At 49.1% G+C, this 16,306-nt stretch overlaps 1 protein-coding gene across 8 annotated transcripts in view; it reads right to left on the bottom strand.

Annotated features, from left to right (window-relative positions):
- Positions 1–16,306, bottom strand: part of Ssbp3 (single stranded DNA binding protein 3) — a 140,561-nt gene that overhangs the window by 30,809 nt on the left and 93,446 nt on the right. For all 8 annotated transcript variants that reach the window (XM_031378054.1, XM_031378057.1, XM_031378055.1 and 5 more), the window contains exon 5: positions 8,400–8,489. In XM_031378054.1, the coding sequence (XP_031233914.1) occupies positions 8,400–8,489 (90 nt within the window). The remainder of the gene's footprint in view (positions 1–8,399; positions 8,490–16,306) is intronic.

Raw genomic sequence — 16,306 nt, 5'->3', positions numbered from 1 at the left:
CAGATCAGATCACAAATTTCCAGACTCTTTGACTATTCCTACAACTTCAGAGTTATTGGGATTAGTCAAAGCTACCTTCAGGAAGAAGAACTTGGCTAGATCCATGTGTTGCGTTTGTCCATTTTGACCTTGGAGCAAAGATATGGCCAGACTCTGTCAAAGGCTTCTTGAATAATAACCTGAGAATGAAGACCCTTTGCTCCTACGAAAGAACTCAGAAGCTGGGAGAAGAATACACACAGACTGATGGATGGACAGAGACCAGACCTGAGAGCAACAGATCTGATCCTTGCCCTGGGGACCAAGAGCTAGCTGGTCTGTCAATGGGGTGAGGATGGCAGAGACATACCAGACAGGGCTCCAGATGCTGTACTAAGAAATTGGAGTTTTATAATTAAAGATACTGTAGAAGAGCACTTGACATGGCGATCCAGGATGGTACCTGAGAAGTGTGCCCACTATGGCCAGACTGAAGGCATCAACTGTAACTGTGCTAAATGAATAAATGATTGAACACTGGCCTTAGAAAGGAAACCTGTATAATTTCAAACCATTCTCATGTTCCTTGGTTCAATTCAGAGCTGATGAAGTAGGCTATTTTATAAGCAAGGGAGAAATGAAACTCAAAAGGTGCTCAGGCAGCTTCTGGTGACAGAACTCCATGCAGTCCCTGAGGTCCAAGAGTAGGTTTCCATTAAGCTCGCCAAACAAGCCTGCTAGGAACAGAAGCAGGAGCTCCTAACCCACGACCTATACTTCTCTGCTTTCATTTCCCCTAGAGACTCCTGTTGCAGACTAGACCAAAGAACAAGGAGCCAGAATGGCCAAAGCCAAAGGAACAAGTCAAGTGGACAGAATTCAAGAGATTAGGAAGCTGCCTCATTAAAGGGCCAATGGGACTGGTGCTGCACCAGTACCAACTCTTACCAGTGGAAGCAGAGGGTTAAGTGCTGACAGGGCAGTTGATCTGAAGAATCCATGAACCTTAGCAATACCATGAAAACTAAACTGATCTTCAGGATGCCCTTCTACCAAGAGAATACACTAAAAGCAGCCCTGAGCCTGGCTAGGTAGGAAGCTCAGAGAATAAAGTAGTCCCAAGTCATACAGGAACCATCCAAGTGCTGGTAGACACAGAATGTTCACCAGGCACCCAGCACCAGGCAGGGTTGCCTATGCATCGTGTCACAGAATCTTCACAAGGGTCCTAGGAGTCACAGATATACCATCAACCCCAAATATGGGATGCAGCAACTGAGGTTCAGAGAGGTTCACTGAATTTTTGGAGCAACCCTAGCTACCAAGAAAAATAACCCCCTTCATAGAGGAAGGAGAGATGGGGCTCTGCATCTGCTTGACGCAGAGGGAAGAGCATGCTCCCCAGGCCTTGCCAGCATGGACCTGGGGCTTGAGGCTGTTCTTCATCCTCCAGCAGCACTACAAAACATTATTGAACATGAAGACATTGCATCCAGCCCACCCCCTCCAGCACAGACAGAAACAGTGGGAATCCTACAATGCCTCAGGTGCTGCCCACATTCTGCTCCAGAAAGAGGAAAGCCCCGTGGCTCCCCATGGGCCTGCTCACAGCCACATGCTGCTCCTAGCCTGAACAGTTACCCTGTCCTGTCACCTATTGTGTGAAGAGCTTAGCTTAATATCTAGCACAGAGTTGGCACTTCGTGAAAGCTGTGCCTGTCCCTAATACCTCCAGCCTCATTAACTACCATTTAGGTCTTAGCAAGAGATGGGGCTTTTCTGGGAGAAAGCTCACAGGAGCTCGGTGGGCTAGAAGCACCACTGCTGTCAAGGCCTTCATATCTGGATGGAACCCTGCTTAGCAAAGTTGCCTAGGGAGGGCCTTCAGACAAAAACGGGGTGCAAACCTGAAATTCACTTGGTGGGCCCTGCCATGTCCCAAATCCTCCAAAGAGTCCTCATACTGTATTATTAGATGGCTCAGCCGTTTCTCAATCCTATCCCAGGGCCCAGCCCTAGGCCTGACCAGGGGGTGGGTAGCATCCTGGCCTGTGTTCTGCAGTGTCTGGCTCTGCCTGGGCCTTCTGCCTGCTTGAGGAGGAGGGAGATAGCTATGTGGTGTTGGAGGCGACCAGCAGGGTTCCATGGCATGGGGTTGGCTCTGCATTAGGGGGCAGTCGCAGCCTGCAGAGCTGTTGGGGGCTTTGTTACTGAGTGAATCTCTCAGGCACTGACTGCTGATGCATAGCTAACGGGGCGGCAGACATTGATTTATGTTCAACTTTCCATTTCATCAGTGAGAGTTACGACGCTACATGTGCAGTGCACATTGGGGGGGTGGGGAGTGTGCAGACACAAACCTGTCCAAACACATGCATATTGGCAGGCGTACCAGCCAAGGCCCCAGCCTGTCACTCAGGCAGCCTGGCACGTCAGGAATAACCTTTTGTCCATGGTTGCTAGGAACCCTGGTGCCGGTCATCTGCCACTGGGCAGACAAGGCACCGGGCTGGCCACCAGATGAGCACAACCTGACCTATGAGGAGGTTATGGTGGCCAGGAAAGGTGATTGGTGGCAAGGCTCTGTCACTAAACTGAAGGACAAAAATAAGTCCTAGAGTGGGTATGAAGGCTCTCATAGGACACACAAGAATTTGTCATCAGGGTTAGATATAATCCAGGGCATGTAGCTCTTGGGGTAAGGGTGGGGGGGCCCTATAGCTAGCTTCCATCACAGTCACCAGAGGTGAGAAGTTAGTCGCTTCCAGAGTACACGGTTTGAACAGGTAAGGATAGAGTACGAAGGACCGCAGCTCTAAGTGAGGCTTGGACCCAGAAGCTGGGGCACTTTACCCCTAATCCTTCTCAGCAGTAATAAGCTCACCTGTCAGTCTAGAAGCAGATGACTGGACCTGGTAAGAAGCTGGAGGCAAGGTAGTGGGGGCTTACACAGCACCTGTGAGCCTTAAATCAATGGCCACCAGAATGGGCAGAGGCTGGGTGGGGTGGAGGGGGCAGCAGTGGTAGTTCATATAGAAGCCACAATCCTCCAGACCTGTCCAATTCCAGTAGTGTTCCCTCATCTGTGCTGCAGCCAAGCTGTGGGGCTGGGACCTACCTCTAAGCCAACGCAATCCCAGAAGACAGAAATGCTTTCCCCAACTTCAAAAAGGTTAGACAGCTCCACCAGGAAGGGCCTGAGCACCACCAGGGCAGGTAGGGAGGGGACGGAGGGCGCAAGAGACATTTATTTATTTATTATTCACCCAATTCCTACACCCAAACTGCCCAGCACTGCCTAATTCTGGCCTGTGCTTCTGTGTCTCATCATGATGTCTCTCTTTGTGGCCTTTGCTAGACTGAGTCCCTGGGCAGCTCCTGTCTGTAGCTCCCTCTGATAGTGTTCACCAGAGTTTCCCAACCATAAGGAACATGTCTGACACCCATAGACTTGGCTACCCATAGTCCTGCCCACTTTCCTGATTCCCTTCTTTCTCATTGGCCCCTAGTCCTGACAGCAAGTCCTGCTTAGTAGAGGGTTTCAGAAAGCAGGAAACTAGGATTTAATTCTTTCTCCAACCCCTAGACTTGAAGTGGCCATCAGGGCAGCAGAGGTGCCTGTCCTATGGTAGCAGCTTTCTGGCTGGAGGAATGGCCCATGTGCCCAGCTTCCCTCACACATACCTCTGCTCTCTTTTCTTCTTCTGAAGAAAGCTGTAAACAGCATCTAGAGGCAACCCACTGCCACCAGCAGTGCATTCTTGTTTTTTAGGCTTTGACTTCCCTGGAAATATATCCCCCTCATAAGGCTCAGAGCCTACAAGGTTCTCCACTGGGCATCCTATCTGTGACTATTAATCAGTTCACTACCTCACCATAAAGCCTGTAGATGGTGGAACTGCCTTCTCCACAAAGCTTCAAATTAGCTTCTCTGTATTCCCTCAAGGATTTGGGATTGGAGGCTGGAGCCTCTACCATTTGGCAGGACATCAACAGCATCTTGAGGCTGTGTCTCTGGGGAGCCCATGGCTGAGTCTGGAGGAGAAGGGTTAGGTTGTAGATCTCTTCCTTCCATGTTCTCTATCTTCCAGGCTGTGTGCAGTGTTTCCATCTTGTAGCCTCTCCCTTGTACCTATCCTTGTCCCTTGTCCTTGTAACTAGGACGGAGCTCACCCTATTTCCAGAGCATTAGGCACAGGTGGAAATGAGAATGGGGTAGGAAAAGGACCTTATTGAAATAGGTGTTGGGGCACATCATCACTGTCTTCACAGCTGAGCTGTTGACAAGAGGAGTTGGTTCCCTTGCTAGCCCAGGACTGATCTACAGAAGACACACTTTTATCCCTGTGATCTTTGCCAGACCCCTATGGCAGCAGTTCCCCTCTCCCTCCAAGATACCATGTGCATATCACTGAGTGAGCAGACTAGACTAGCACACTAGAATGTGTGTCATGCTCACGCTGCATTCAGCATGGCCAGGATGCTCCCATGCATCGAGTCTGCTGGGCTGTAAGTTTATGTGCTGCTATTTCAAGAAGACAGCCATCCTTCCTGTCTTAGACAATTGGGAGACACCTGAACTTAGATTTCAAGTGGTCTGAGGAAGAACATGGGGAGCCAGGGAGCCAGAAGCTGGACTCTGAGTACAAACTTTATCTACTGGACAGTGTAAGGTAGTCCTTCATCCTTCTAAGTCTCTCACTCCTGACCAGTCAGTCCTGCCTCATTGACAGAATCACTGAACTAAATGAAAGTAAGCTGCATGCTTAAAAACACAACTGAAAATTAGTAATGGAATTTAAAAACAAAACAAGAACAGAAACAGTCTGTACCCAGTGCTCTGCTCTATGACCCCTGTTCTCCTGAAATTGTCCAGTTCTTGACCTAGAAATCTTTACCGGAGAGTTTCCCCTTGGGGCCAAGAAACTAGGGGACCTAGGCCAGACCAGTGGGCCTGGCTAGGGCCAACCCGCTTGCCAGATGTGTGGCCTGAGCTAAGCTGTAAAGGGGAAATGCCACTGCCTGATTATATAAAGTCCATCTGGGTTTAATGCAGAAAATCAAAGTTGGAAGACTACTCCAGCCTACACCATCTACTGATGAGAAAATCTACAGCCAGCAATGGGGAGCACTGGTCCAAGGTCACTCAGCAAGCACAAGGCCAAGTCCTCTGTGCCCTTCTCCAGAGTGCCAGTCCTGAATGCCCAAACCAGCTTTTGGTTAGAGTTTGAGTGGCCAAAATTCCAGGTTGACACTTGAAGCTGGCTAGGCTTCTGTCCCGTACCATGAACACCACAAATAAATTTAGTTCAAATATGCACTGTGTCCCACTCTATACCTGCCAGGTGCTACAGCTGCTATACTTAGAGCTTTTTCTCTTTAAATAGCCGGGGAGTTCAGTTCTCCTGGCTAGACTCTACAGGGCCTCCAAAACCCCAGTGTCTCCAACCATGAAGTGTGACTGGGTCAGGATACAAACGATTACACATATCTCATATCACTCCATAGGCCTAGACAGGTACTGCCCATCTCAGAAACCTAGACCCAAGGGAAGATAGCAAACAGGGCCTCCTGCATTGTTGGCCCCCCTGCATGGCAGTCAGAAGCCTAAGGGAGAGGAGCCTCCACAGGCAGGAGTCAGAGGTTCCCTCTGACCACTCTGGAGGCCCTGCTGGTTTCTAAATTTAAGGCCAACTGGTATTACAATTCTGACTTGGAAAAGGCCTATGACATTGCAGGGCACGGGCTGGACAAAGCTGGCCAGCCACCCAGGCTGGCTTCCCAGGACACAGCCTTCTTGTGGCACAGCCACCTGTCCAGGCTGCAGCCAAGAAGGGAAAGAAGTACAATTGTTGACAACAGATAAAATCCTCGATATCGTCTCTATTTTCCTTCCAATATCAGAGTGGCTGCCTGAGAACCGTAAAGGGACGCAATCAATCGCTAATATTTCTGTAGAGAGATGATCCGTTCCGGAAGTGGGCTGTCACATCTCCCTTATAGAGAGAGGCCCTTTCTTTTTGCAGGGGGCCTAGGCCAAGTGATCAGCAACATGGAAAGCAAGCACCACTTGGAGTGCCTGGTCTTCCCCTACCTCCTTCATTTCACTGACGGTGAAAGGATACTTGTTGGTGCATGCAACCTGCCAGGAGCCAAAGTGGTTTAGCCCTTTACTGCTCCGATGCTGGGGATAAGAAACACCAACTGCTCAGAGTCTATGAGAGAGCACAGAGGACCGGGAAGCAGACCCTTCCTGAAAGACCCAGCCAGCACTTGGCAATGCACCTTGCCTGGGGAACAGAGATGAGCTCAAGGCAAGAGTCTAAACGAAACCTCTGTTTAACAGAGGCTGGCAGTGGCTAAATAAGGGCAGATTCAGTTTGGGTTTTCTGACCATACACCCCCCTAAATGTCATAGGGGAGGGCCCACAAAGTATGACTGGAATTAGAACTTAACCATGGAGGATTACAGCAAAGCAGGAAGCTGGGAGCTGCCCACACAGTATACAGACCCATTCCTTCTCCTAGGCTCAAACCAAAATAGAAGTCAATGGTTTATTTTTTAAAAGTACGATTGGCATTAACTGAGAGATAACTCAGCAGTAAAGAACACTTGTTGCTTATGTACAGGATCCAGGTTAAGTTTTCAGCACCCACAAGATGGTTCATAACTATCCATAGTTCTAGGCATCCAATGCTGAGTCCAGACCTCCATTGGCATCAGACACATACATGGAGCACATACGTATATGCAGGCAAAATACTCATATGCATAAAATAAAAACAAAACTTTACAAAAATTATTTGTACAAACAAACACAATCTCCAATTGTCTACTCTCTGTCTCATACTACAGCAGCTTGCAGTGAGTAACTGGAGGCCACAATTATCCGGCTGGGTTCTGTCTGCCAGTCAGAGAAACCATGTGCAGAGATACTTCAACCAAACAAAGTATTCCAATTGAGCAGAACAACAGTGGGGGAGCCCGCCAGAGCCTTGCCTCCCCTCTGGTAAAGGTGAGCAACAACTCAGCTCTTGCCTTCCTTTCAACAGGTCCTAGGGGTTTAAGCTCTTGATTTGTCAGTCTCTCTAACTGATGTCTGCAGTCTTACCCCAAGACTTCTGACGCTGTTCCAGTCTCCATATCTTAGACATGGCCCCAGTTCTGGTGGTGTGCTGGCAATACATAGACAGATATATGTGTGGCCATCTGATGCCCTAAACTATCATATCTGTATCTCTCTTCTCATTGCCAACTGATGAACACTCAGCTACTCTGTTTTATGGAGTGAGCAAACTTCACCAATGTCCTTTTTTTTAGTGAGTATGTGCCTGAAACCCCTCTTCCCAGACTAATCATAAACTAAAATATGCAATTTTGTAAAACGGAAGTGCCTCCCAGGTCATCTCCCAGTAGAGAGGAAGAGGAGCCCTAATGCTTCCTTGGGGTGTCAATCCTATCTTTGCTTATGACTCCAGGCTCTATCCTGCACTGTGTATGGGGCCCCTCTGGTCCAATCCTGCCTTCCTGCCTGGGCTTTCTGAGAGTATCCTCTATACAAGTTCGTCTGGGAGCCCCACCCTTCAGAAGGTGTGGGCAGTCAAGTACTTTTCAAACTCAGTGAGGACAGGTTTGAAAGAACTGACGCTATCACAGTCAAGAGCCCCAGCCGGACTGCCTCCCTCTCCCAGCCTGCAGGCTGAGGCTGACAGCACTCCCAGGCAGCACTCCCAGGCAGCACTCCCAGGCAGCACTCCCAGGCAGCACTCCCCAGCTCCTGCCTGGCTGAGGAGGCAAGAGCACCAGAAGGGAAGGGAGGGGATGGAAAAGGTGTGATGGCCACACCCAACCCTGATAAAACAGAAAGGTGATTTCACACCTCCCAGACCCCTATCCCTGCCTGAAAGACCAACAAGGTGTGCTGTAAAGAAGGTGGGGCTCCCACCCCCATGGGCATGGCGCAGAAGTAGATGTCATGGGGAAATGCTTGTGATCACACTTGGAAAAAAACAGTGGCTAACCAAAGTGAAAGGATGGCCTAAGGTTTGTAGTTTGGACAGGAAAAGTAAACAGTGGTGAAGACAGGAGCAACAGAACAGAAACAAAGGACAGTTTACTCATTAAAAACGGGGAAGACAAAGAATACAGCTTTTGTTATAAAAAAAAAAAACTCCACACTGGCCTGAAACCACTGACCTCCACCAACATCAGGGTGGACAGAAGGTCACAGCCACAGCCTGCCTGAAGGAGCAGCCTTCTCAGCATTTCCTTCCCCTCTGCAGCTTTTGGAGAAGCGGACAAGGTGAGAGTGCAGGGCCTCAACCAGCACAAAGCAACTGTATTTAAACCATGGCAAACAAGGCTGCTCTCCTGTCCTCTCCTCCCTGCCCTCCCAGCGAAGGCCCCTGCCGGCACGTACCTGAAAGAAACCTGGTGGGATGGGGCCTCCAGGCATCCCATCATTGGGGGGAATGTTGCCAAGCACAGGGCTTGGGGCAGCTGCTGCACTCTGTGGAGACAGAACAAGGAGGTCAGTGGCAAACATTCAACCACACACAGAGCCTTTGGTCCCTGTCCCCAAACAGACCCTTCCCCCTCAAAGGCTACTGTCTATACAAAGTCCTGCAGAGGTGTTATTCATTGGGCAAGCCATGGACTCTGGGTCCCCACTGTTTCATTTCTAAAATGAGAGGCAGAGGCTGCTGTCTACCTCCAGGTGCACTGCAGGTGCACAGCAAAAGTACTCCTGTAGTATCTGGCAGAGCAGTGATGTGCAGCCATGCCGGTGTACATACTGACACCACATCTTGACTTTCCACCAGCTGCTCTAAGAAGCAGGGGGACCAACTCATAAACACTGGTACCCTCTCCAAATCACTGACATGTTACATACAGCAAGTCAAATATTACTGAACAGATGACAGGCCACTCAGAAAAGATCCAGATTAGATGGAAGAACATGTGTGTTCTGACCCTTACCCGGTCCCACATGCCTCTTGAGAAGAATGTGGGTTCTGCCATCGGAGACGGCCTCTACATTTCCTGTTGAATCCTGCTGTCTTAGTATCCACTTGGCACGTCTGCCTCAACAAACACCTCCCAGGGGTGGCCAGGCATTGGATGTCCCACCTGGCCCCCTTCTAACAATTGTGTCCAACCTGTCTGTATGGTCAGCATATCTGTGCCCGGCTCTGTACTTCCGTGTGCAGAGTTGAGGCTGGGATGCCAAAGCCCTGCCTTAAGGAAGTCAGAGTGTGTTCCCTGCTTCTCCTACTCAAGCTAAACCTCTACACACACCTGTTCACTTCCACCCAGCCTTAGTCCTGCCAACTCCATCTTGACCAGAACATGATGCTCCATCACTGGCCCCTTCTCATCATTCCAGGAAGTCACTTCTTTCCTCTCCTTGACATAAACTAGAAGTATGGGCTCCCATTTATATACCCAGTACAAGAAAACGGACACCAAATGAGTGCTGTTGTTCATGTGGGATCCCCATGGCCCTGGCCTCTGACTGTGTGTCATGTCCTACCCCATGGTAGGAATGTGAGGGCAGCTTCGGGGAGGCACTGAGGTCTGCAGGCAGGGAATGCTCTGTTAATACAGAACAAAGGCCCAGCAGGGGAATACAGTGGTTACCTGGCAGGTCCCAGGTAAAGAGGATGAGCTAGCTGCTGGTTATTTTCAAAATGAAGGCCAAAAGAACCTCCCTAAGGAGACTCTGCCTAACCACAAACCCTGCAGGCCTGCATCTGCTTCCCCAGTCCACAGCCACAGGGAGGGAAAGAGACGCCACACCCCAGTCCTGCTTTTATCTGGGAGAGGATCCGAGGGAGAATCAGCAGGCTCAGGAATTAGTTGTTATTGTGGCTAAGAGTTCTATGAAATATATTCCTCCCCCCCCTTGAGTTATGTAGCCCCACTTGGCCTAGAATTCACAACTAGACTAGGGTGACCTTGAACTCATCGCAAATCTCCTGCCTAGGGGTAAGTTATAATTTTTTGGAATAGCTAACAACTCTGCACCAGGAGCAAAGGAACTCTAAGAGGTGGGGCTGAGATAAACATCCATGTGTCTCTTGGGTTCCTCCAGAAGAGGTACTACACTGAACTCCATAGTCTACTCACAGCATGAAGTAACCCCCTGACTAGCAGACCTGGAGTCACTGCTAACTTGATGGGATCTTTGGTATTCTAAATTACTACATTTTGAAGTGCCTTGCCCTGATAACTGCAGTTGTACTTTCTATGTTTTTATTGTTTGGATTTTTGACTTTTTACATATTGAGGTATTTATTACAATTGTTAGGGGTCATAAACTTCTAAATGAAAGACTGAGTATATTCCTGCTTCCCTTTCAGCTATGGCTTACCATGAAATCAGGTACATGTGCATGTGCACACTAGAGGACTAGGGGAACATGACACAGGCCAGGGCTACTATGGTCCTAATTAAATGGATGGTGTAACTCTCAGTATTTCGCCATCCTCCAATGGAAGACAACAAAGGCAACCGTGTCAACCAGGAGGAAGAGGCAGGAGCTAAGAGATTATTTCTACCACGTACCGCCTCTCTTCAGGCAAGCTGAGGAACTTGCTGTGCTTCAGCTGATGCAAGAATGGAGACATAAAAGGATGGATAAGCAGGAAGTGGTGCAGAGAGTCAATCGCTAAGAGACTATGGAGGACAAACGATTATAGACCCTCACCAAGGGGACCCAGGCTGACCTGCGCTCGTCCTCCCACGCCTTAACCACAGTAGCTACTTGCCTACGCCCACGACCCAGCACAAGGTGAGGCATACAGCAAGTGTTCAATAAATGATTACGTTAATACTCAAGAACCTGTTCAAACCTGACCACCTTGGAGCCAGACCTTTCAGGCCTGCTAAGAAGTGGCCTCTCCCTGTGGTTTCAAGCACTGAGAGTTCCATTAAGGCACTCAACAAAGCATCTTGTGTGAGTTTTCTCAACAAACCCAAACCCCTGGTACATTCTCTAGGGCTACAACATACCAGGCTGCACAGTTGCCTAGGATGCGGTGACCAGAATGAATCAAGTCCAAAAGGTCCGAAAGGGTGTCTCATGCCCAAGTCAGGTCCCTTCTCATGTGGGAAGTCTGTCCCTAAGGTCTGCCCATCTTGGTTCATACACACTGGAGAGAGGAAGCTGGAAACAGCAGTGTGGAGCAGAGTGTCCGCCTCCTGCTATCAACTCTCACTCACAACAGGACACTCAGATCAAAGATTAAAAAGCACCCAGAGACCTGTCTTTCTCAGAGCCCTGGCATACAGATTCTAGACCTCAGACCTTCCTCACCAGCACCCCTTCTAGCATGAACATATGGACAAAGGAAAAAATGCACAAGCATGCGCACACACATATACAAATATATATATTTTTTGGTTGGTTGATTCTTACATCTATGCCCATCAAGTTCTAGAAAAATTAATAAAGTCAAATACTCATGGGTGGTTAATGTGGTTCAGCAGGTAAAGGTGCTTTTTGCCAAGCCTGACAACCTGAGATCAATCCTCAGGGCCCACATGAAGCAAAGAGAGAACTAATTCTCCCAAACTATCCTGTGACCTCCAAGTGGATGCTGTAGTGCCTGCCCCTGTAAAATAATATATTTTTATAAGTAGTCAGATGGACTCTGGACTCTCCCAGCTCAGCCAGTAACTCCTGACTGATTTATAGTATACTGCAAAAATAGTATTTTGTTCTACAAATCCTTCTCTCTTTCCCTGTCCAATACCTAGTCCTTGGCATGCAACACCACAACCACGTGTGAAACCACCAACTGTAAGTCTTCCCTGACTGAAACTCAAGCCAGGCCATGTGGCAGAGGGCCCAACCAGCGGGGGGTAAGGGGTGTGTTCTGGATGTGGTCAGGAAATGAAAGTGGCAAAGATAGGTGTGGTCCTAGCAGATATGGCCCCCTAGGTAGAACAGGCAACCTATGCTGCTCCTGGCAAGCCAGGTCCCAAGAGCCTGTGCAGAGTTCTGAGGTAGCCTTGTACATCCCAGCGATATCAAGAAGGCTAAAGATACACAGTGGGAATTCAAAGGGTAGAGAAAATGCCATATCCCACAGACAGGCAATGACCAGAGCAGTGGCCATTGATAATATGCAAAAGAAATCTCCCAAACAGACCACAGAACAATGATTTTGGTGAAATGTGTTCAAATTCTGCAGCTCAGAGAAATCAAAGAGCTGACCTACACGAAAAGGCAGTGGTGGTGCACACCTTTAATCCCAGCACTTGGGAGGCAGAGGCAGGCAGATTTCTGAGTTCGAGGCCAGCCTGGTCTACAGACAGGGCTATACAGAGTAACCCTGTCATGAGGAAAAAAAATAAATTCCTAGTAACATAAAGTACCTGGCTTCAAATAACAGGACACTCGTATTTGGGAAGAGTGTGAACACTCGCTGATGAGGGTTCTGCCACCCCAGTGCCACCACAGGTACCACCTGAGCCTTTCCTGCAAGCAACTAAGGAAAGGCTGTGGTGCAGGTGCAAAGGGCCAGCAGCCACAGCCAGGCCACTAAGCTCAAGGGGGGTAGAGCCAAGGCATATGCTTCTCTGAAAAAAATCCTATCTCATCAACTAAGGACTAACTCAGAAACAGCCAGAGAAGCAAGCACCTTTTTATTCTGATCCCATAAACCAGGAGGGGGATGAGTGGGAAGAACTCATGTCCCAGCAACCCTGGAAGCTGTCATTTCTGGTTTAATTTGTAAGAAAACTGAGGCTTATGGTTATACAGTTAATAATTAGGTCTCACTTTAGTCCCTATACATCCAATTCCAGAATCAGGAAACCCAAGTACCAGTCTTTAAAGCAGTCCCTGCAGTTCCCCAAAACAGAAACAAACAAGCAGACAGACAGACAAACAAAAACGCCATGTACTTTTTGGCTCATGCTGAGAAACAGCAGGCAGATCATTAAGCCACCTAATAACCACAATGCATTTTGTGACTTATGTAATCTGCGAGGCTACCTTCTACTTGGTCTCTGTCCACTTCAGAGAGTGCCCTTTGCCAAGAAGTGCGGAATAAGACCCTGTTTGTAAGAGCCCTCCAAAGCTGTGGCCTGAAAGGAGCAGGAGAGAGGAAGCCTGTGGGAAAGCACAGGGGCTGCAGGCTGGGCTGCATCGGATGTGCTCCGCAAACTCCGGTGGCCAGAGACAACTGGGTGTGGGTTTGCCTTGAAGGTCTAAAAGATGAAGTGAGTTGTGACAGAGAACTTAGGGACATGGAAGGGTACTCCAGGCAGGGCACTGAAGCAGGGATTAGGGGGATTGGGGAGGCTTTAAGGAAGAGGTGGCACTCAAGCCGGGGCCTTACAGGACAGCAGAACTCAAAGATGATACCTGCAAGAGATTAACAGCTGACATCTTAACCCTCTCTCCCAGCTGTGTCTTTGCGGGGGAGGGCCCTCCAACAATGCTGTCTTTCCAGGATCCACTCCATCTGCAGACAGGGCTGGGCATGGGCCCCTTCTCCTTAACTATCCTTCACATGAGAGGGCAACAGTTGTCCAGGCCTGGAATGGCTACACTCTCTGGCATTCTTGGCCCTTTAGTAACCTATCATTGCACATAAGAAAATGCAAGTTACATAAGACCTGTCTGGGGTCTTACAGCTCAGAACGGGCAATGTCATCAGTCAGGCCCTGGTGGGCTAAATCCATGCTGCCTGGTCTTGGTAAATCCAAGCTTCTCTCCTTCCAGATTGGGCTGGATGATTAGCCATGGAGAAATACAGGTTTGTATTTAAGTTCTAATCCTTTGAGTCTCTGGGAACTGGGAATACCTGTACACCTCACACATCCTCACTCGGCTCTTCGTGGTTAGACACAGAGGAATGGAAGTCTGGGCCCCTGTACTGGCTGGTTTTGTGTGTCAACTTGACACAAGCTGGAGTTATCACAGAGAAGGGAGCTTCAGTTGGGGAAGTACCTCCATGAGATCCAGCTGTGGGGCATTTTCTCAATTAGTGATCAAGGGGGTAGGGCCCCTTGTGGGTGGTGCCATCCCTGGGCTGGAGGTCTTGGGTTCTATAAGAGAGCAGGCTGAGCAAGCCAGGAGAAGCAAGCCAGTAAGGAACATCCCTCCATGGCCTCTGCATCAGCTCCTGCTTCCTGACCTGCTTAAGTTCCAGTCCTGACTTCCTCTGGTGATCAACAGCAATGTGGAAGTGTAAGCTGAATAAACCCTTTCCTCCCCAACTTGCTTCTTGGTCATGATGTTTGTGCAGGAATAGAAACCCTGACTAAGACAGCCCCTGTTAGGGACTATCAGGTAAGTATTTTGCTATGTGGGCAAAGCAGGTGCTAAGCAATTGGTGGTTCTTAGCCTGATGCAGAAGTAGATTGGCCTGGCTTTCTAAGTTTCATGTATTTGCTCATTTGTGAGGTGAGGATTTCACTCTGTTGCCCAGGTTGGCCTTGAATTCCTATTTCTGAGCTCAATAAATCCTCCTGCCTCAGTCAAGTAGCTGGGATCACAGACAGAGCACAGTGTGAGGAGGAGAGTCCAGGATAGAGTGGCATATGGGTATGTTGGGAGGGGAGGCACTGAAGAGAAGACAGATGAAGGTCTGCTCTAAAGGAGCTACACTTCTAACAAGGAGTCTTTCCTCAGAGGCCACTTTAGAAGAGTGAAAAAAGACAGACAGATGGGCAAACAGACAGACAGACAGGAAGAAGGAAAGAAACAAGATAAAAGAAAGGCACATGAGTCCTTTTCAAAAGAGAGAGAGACTGTCTCCCCCAGGCTGAGAGAGAAGGCCATATCACAGGCCAGCCCACCTATTCTAGGACTCACCAGGCTACTGTGAGAACTGGATCGAAGGGTGCCTTGTGGTGCCTTGTGGTGCCTCGTGGTAAGGGACAGAGTCCCAGGTTGCTAATGCCACCTGGTTGTGCCTTGGACCCTATTCAGGGTGCTCCTCCTCTAAGGAGAAACTCTCTCAAGCCCATAGTGTGGCCTATACCATATAGAGCTTAGCCTGTCCATGCACATGAGGCTGCGAAGGCAAGGGAGAGCAGTGACCCTGGATGAATACCACGCAGTAGGGCAACAGCATGCTCTTTGTACAGTGATCACTTTTCTTCGTAAAAAGATGGCTTATGCCATTAGCAAAACACACATACATACATACATGCACACACTGCCTGCTATCTTAAAGAGCTACTTACAACCACAAACATGTCACAGTAGCCAGTGACAGCTCCTGAACAAGAAGGCTGGCAGTTGCTCCTGCAGAGTGGAAAATTCCCTGGCGTGGACCTCCATACTAGCTCAGTTCCACTGACAACTTAATCCTGCCGGGACCAAGGTATACAGCAAACAGAAGCCATTGCCTCTAGGAACTTTTTGCTTCGAGTTTAAAAGGAATTGTTAAAGGTAAAGTCCTCTACATATCTTTCAAGGATGGGAGCCGACACCTCCTCAGCTGGTACTCAAAGCAGGTTCAGAGTCACTTTTCCTCATCCTCTGCTGTGACACGATGACAGTGCACAGTCTCAAAACTTCACCAGGGTCCCTGATATCAAAGCACCGGTGAGAAGCACAGCTCAAGCCCGCCCTGGTCTCTTCAGCACAGTAGAGTGGACTGGAGTCCCCAGGGAGCCACGAGGAGCCACCCACTGTGCATCGTGGTTCATGCAGCCATCCCTCAAGCACGTCCGACTCCCCACTTGCAAGCTCAGAGCTGAGCAGATGCCTCCTAAGCCTTTAAAGCACAACTAATTGGGCTAATTTCGCTAACAGTCTCTGTTTCATTCCCCCACCCTGCATCAACCAGCGTCCTTTGGTACTGCTGGAGAGATGCAAGCTGTTGGCTTTAGTGTTATTTTGTCAGCCATTAAACGATTCATCGGAGTCATTAATTGATTTATTACTGCTGCCTGCTCAGAGGGTTTAGCAAATAAAGAATGATGTAGGTCACAATGCAAAGGAAATTGGACCAAACACCACGAGGAGCTGGGCACTCAGTGCCTGCCTGTCACTGTCCACTCTAGTAGTCTCCAACCCAGCTGCCAGGTAGGAGCCAGTACCGATGGCCCTTCTGACCAGAATTCAGGCCCAGCCTGCCTTTTGCACAGGTAGAGACATGGAAGGTGGAGGGCCTTGTCTGGAGGCTCGGAAACCAGCTCCTGAGGAACTGCCAGACACTGTCATCAACAGAGCAGGAAGGCAGATGCCAAAACTGGGCACTAAGCTGCAGTGAGGAGCCTACAGACGAGGCTTCCAGGCTCCTATGCTAAGTCTCTACTCCCCTGTAGGTGACATGCAGGACAGCAACAGTTGACATGTTA

This window comes from Mastomys coucha, unplaced genomic scaffold (genome assembly GCF_008632895.1).
Source record: "Mastomys coucha isolate ucsf_1 unplaced genomic scaffold, UCSF_Mcou_1 pScaffold18, whole genome shotgun sequence".
NCBI lineage: Eukaryota > Metazoa > Chordata > Mammalia > Rodentia > Muridae > Mastomys > Mastomys coucha.
Note: the sequence above shows the minus strand (reverse complement) of the source record. Positions and strands in the feature narration are given on the sequence as shown.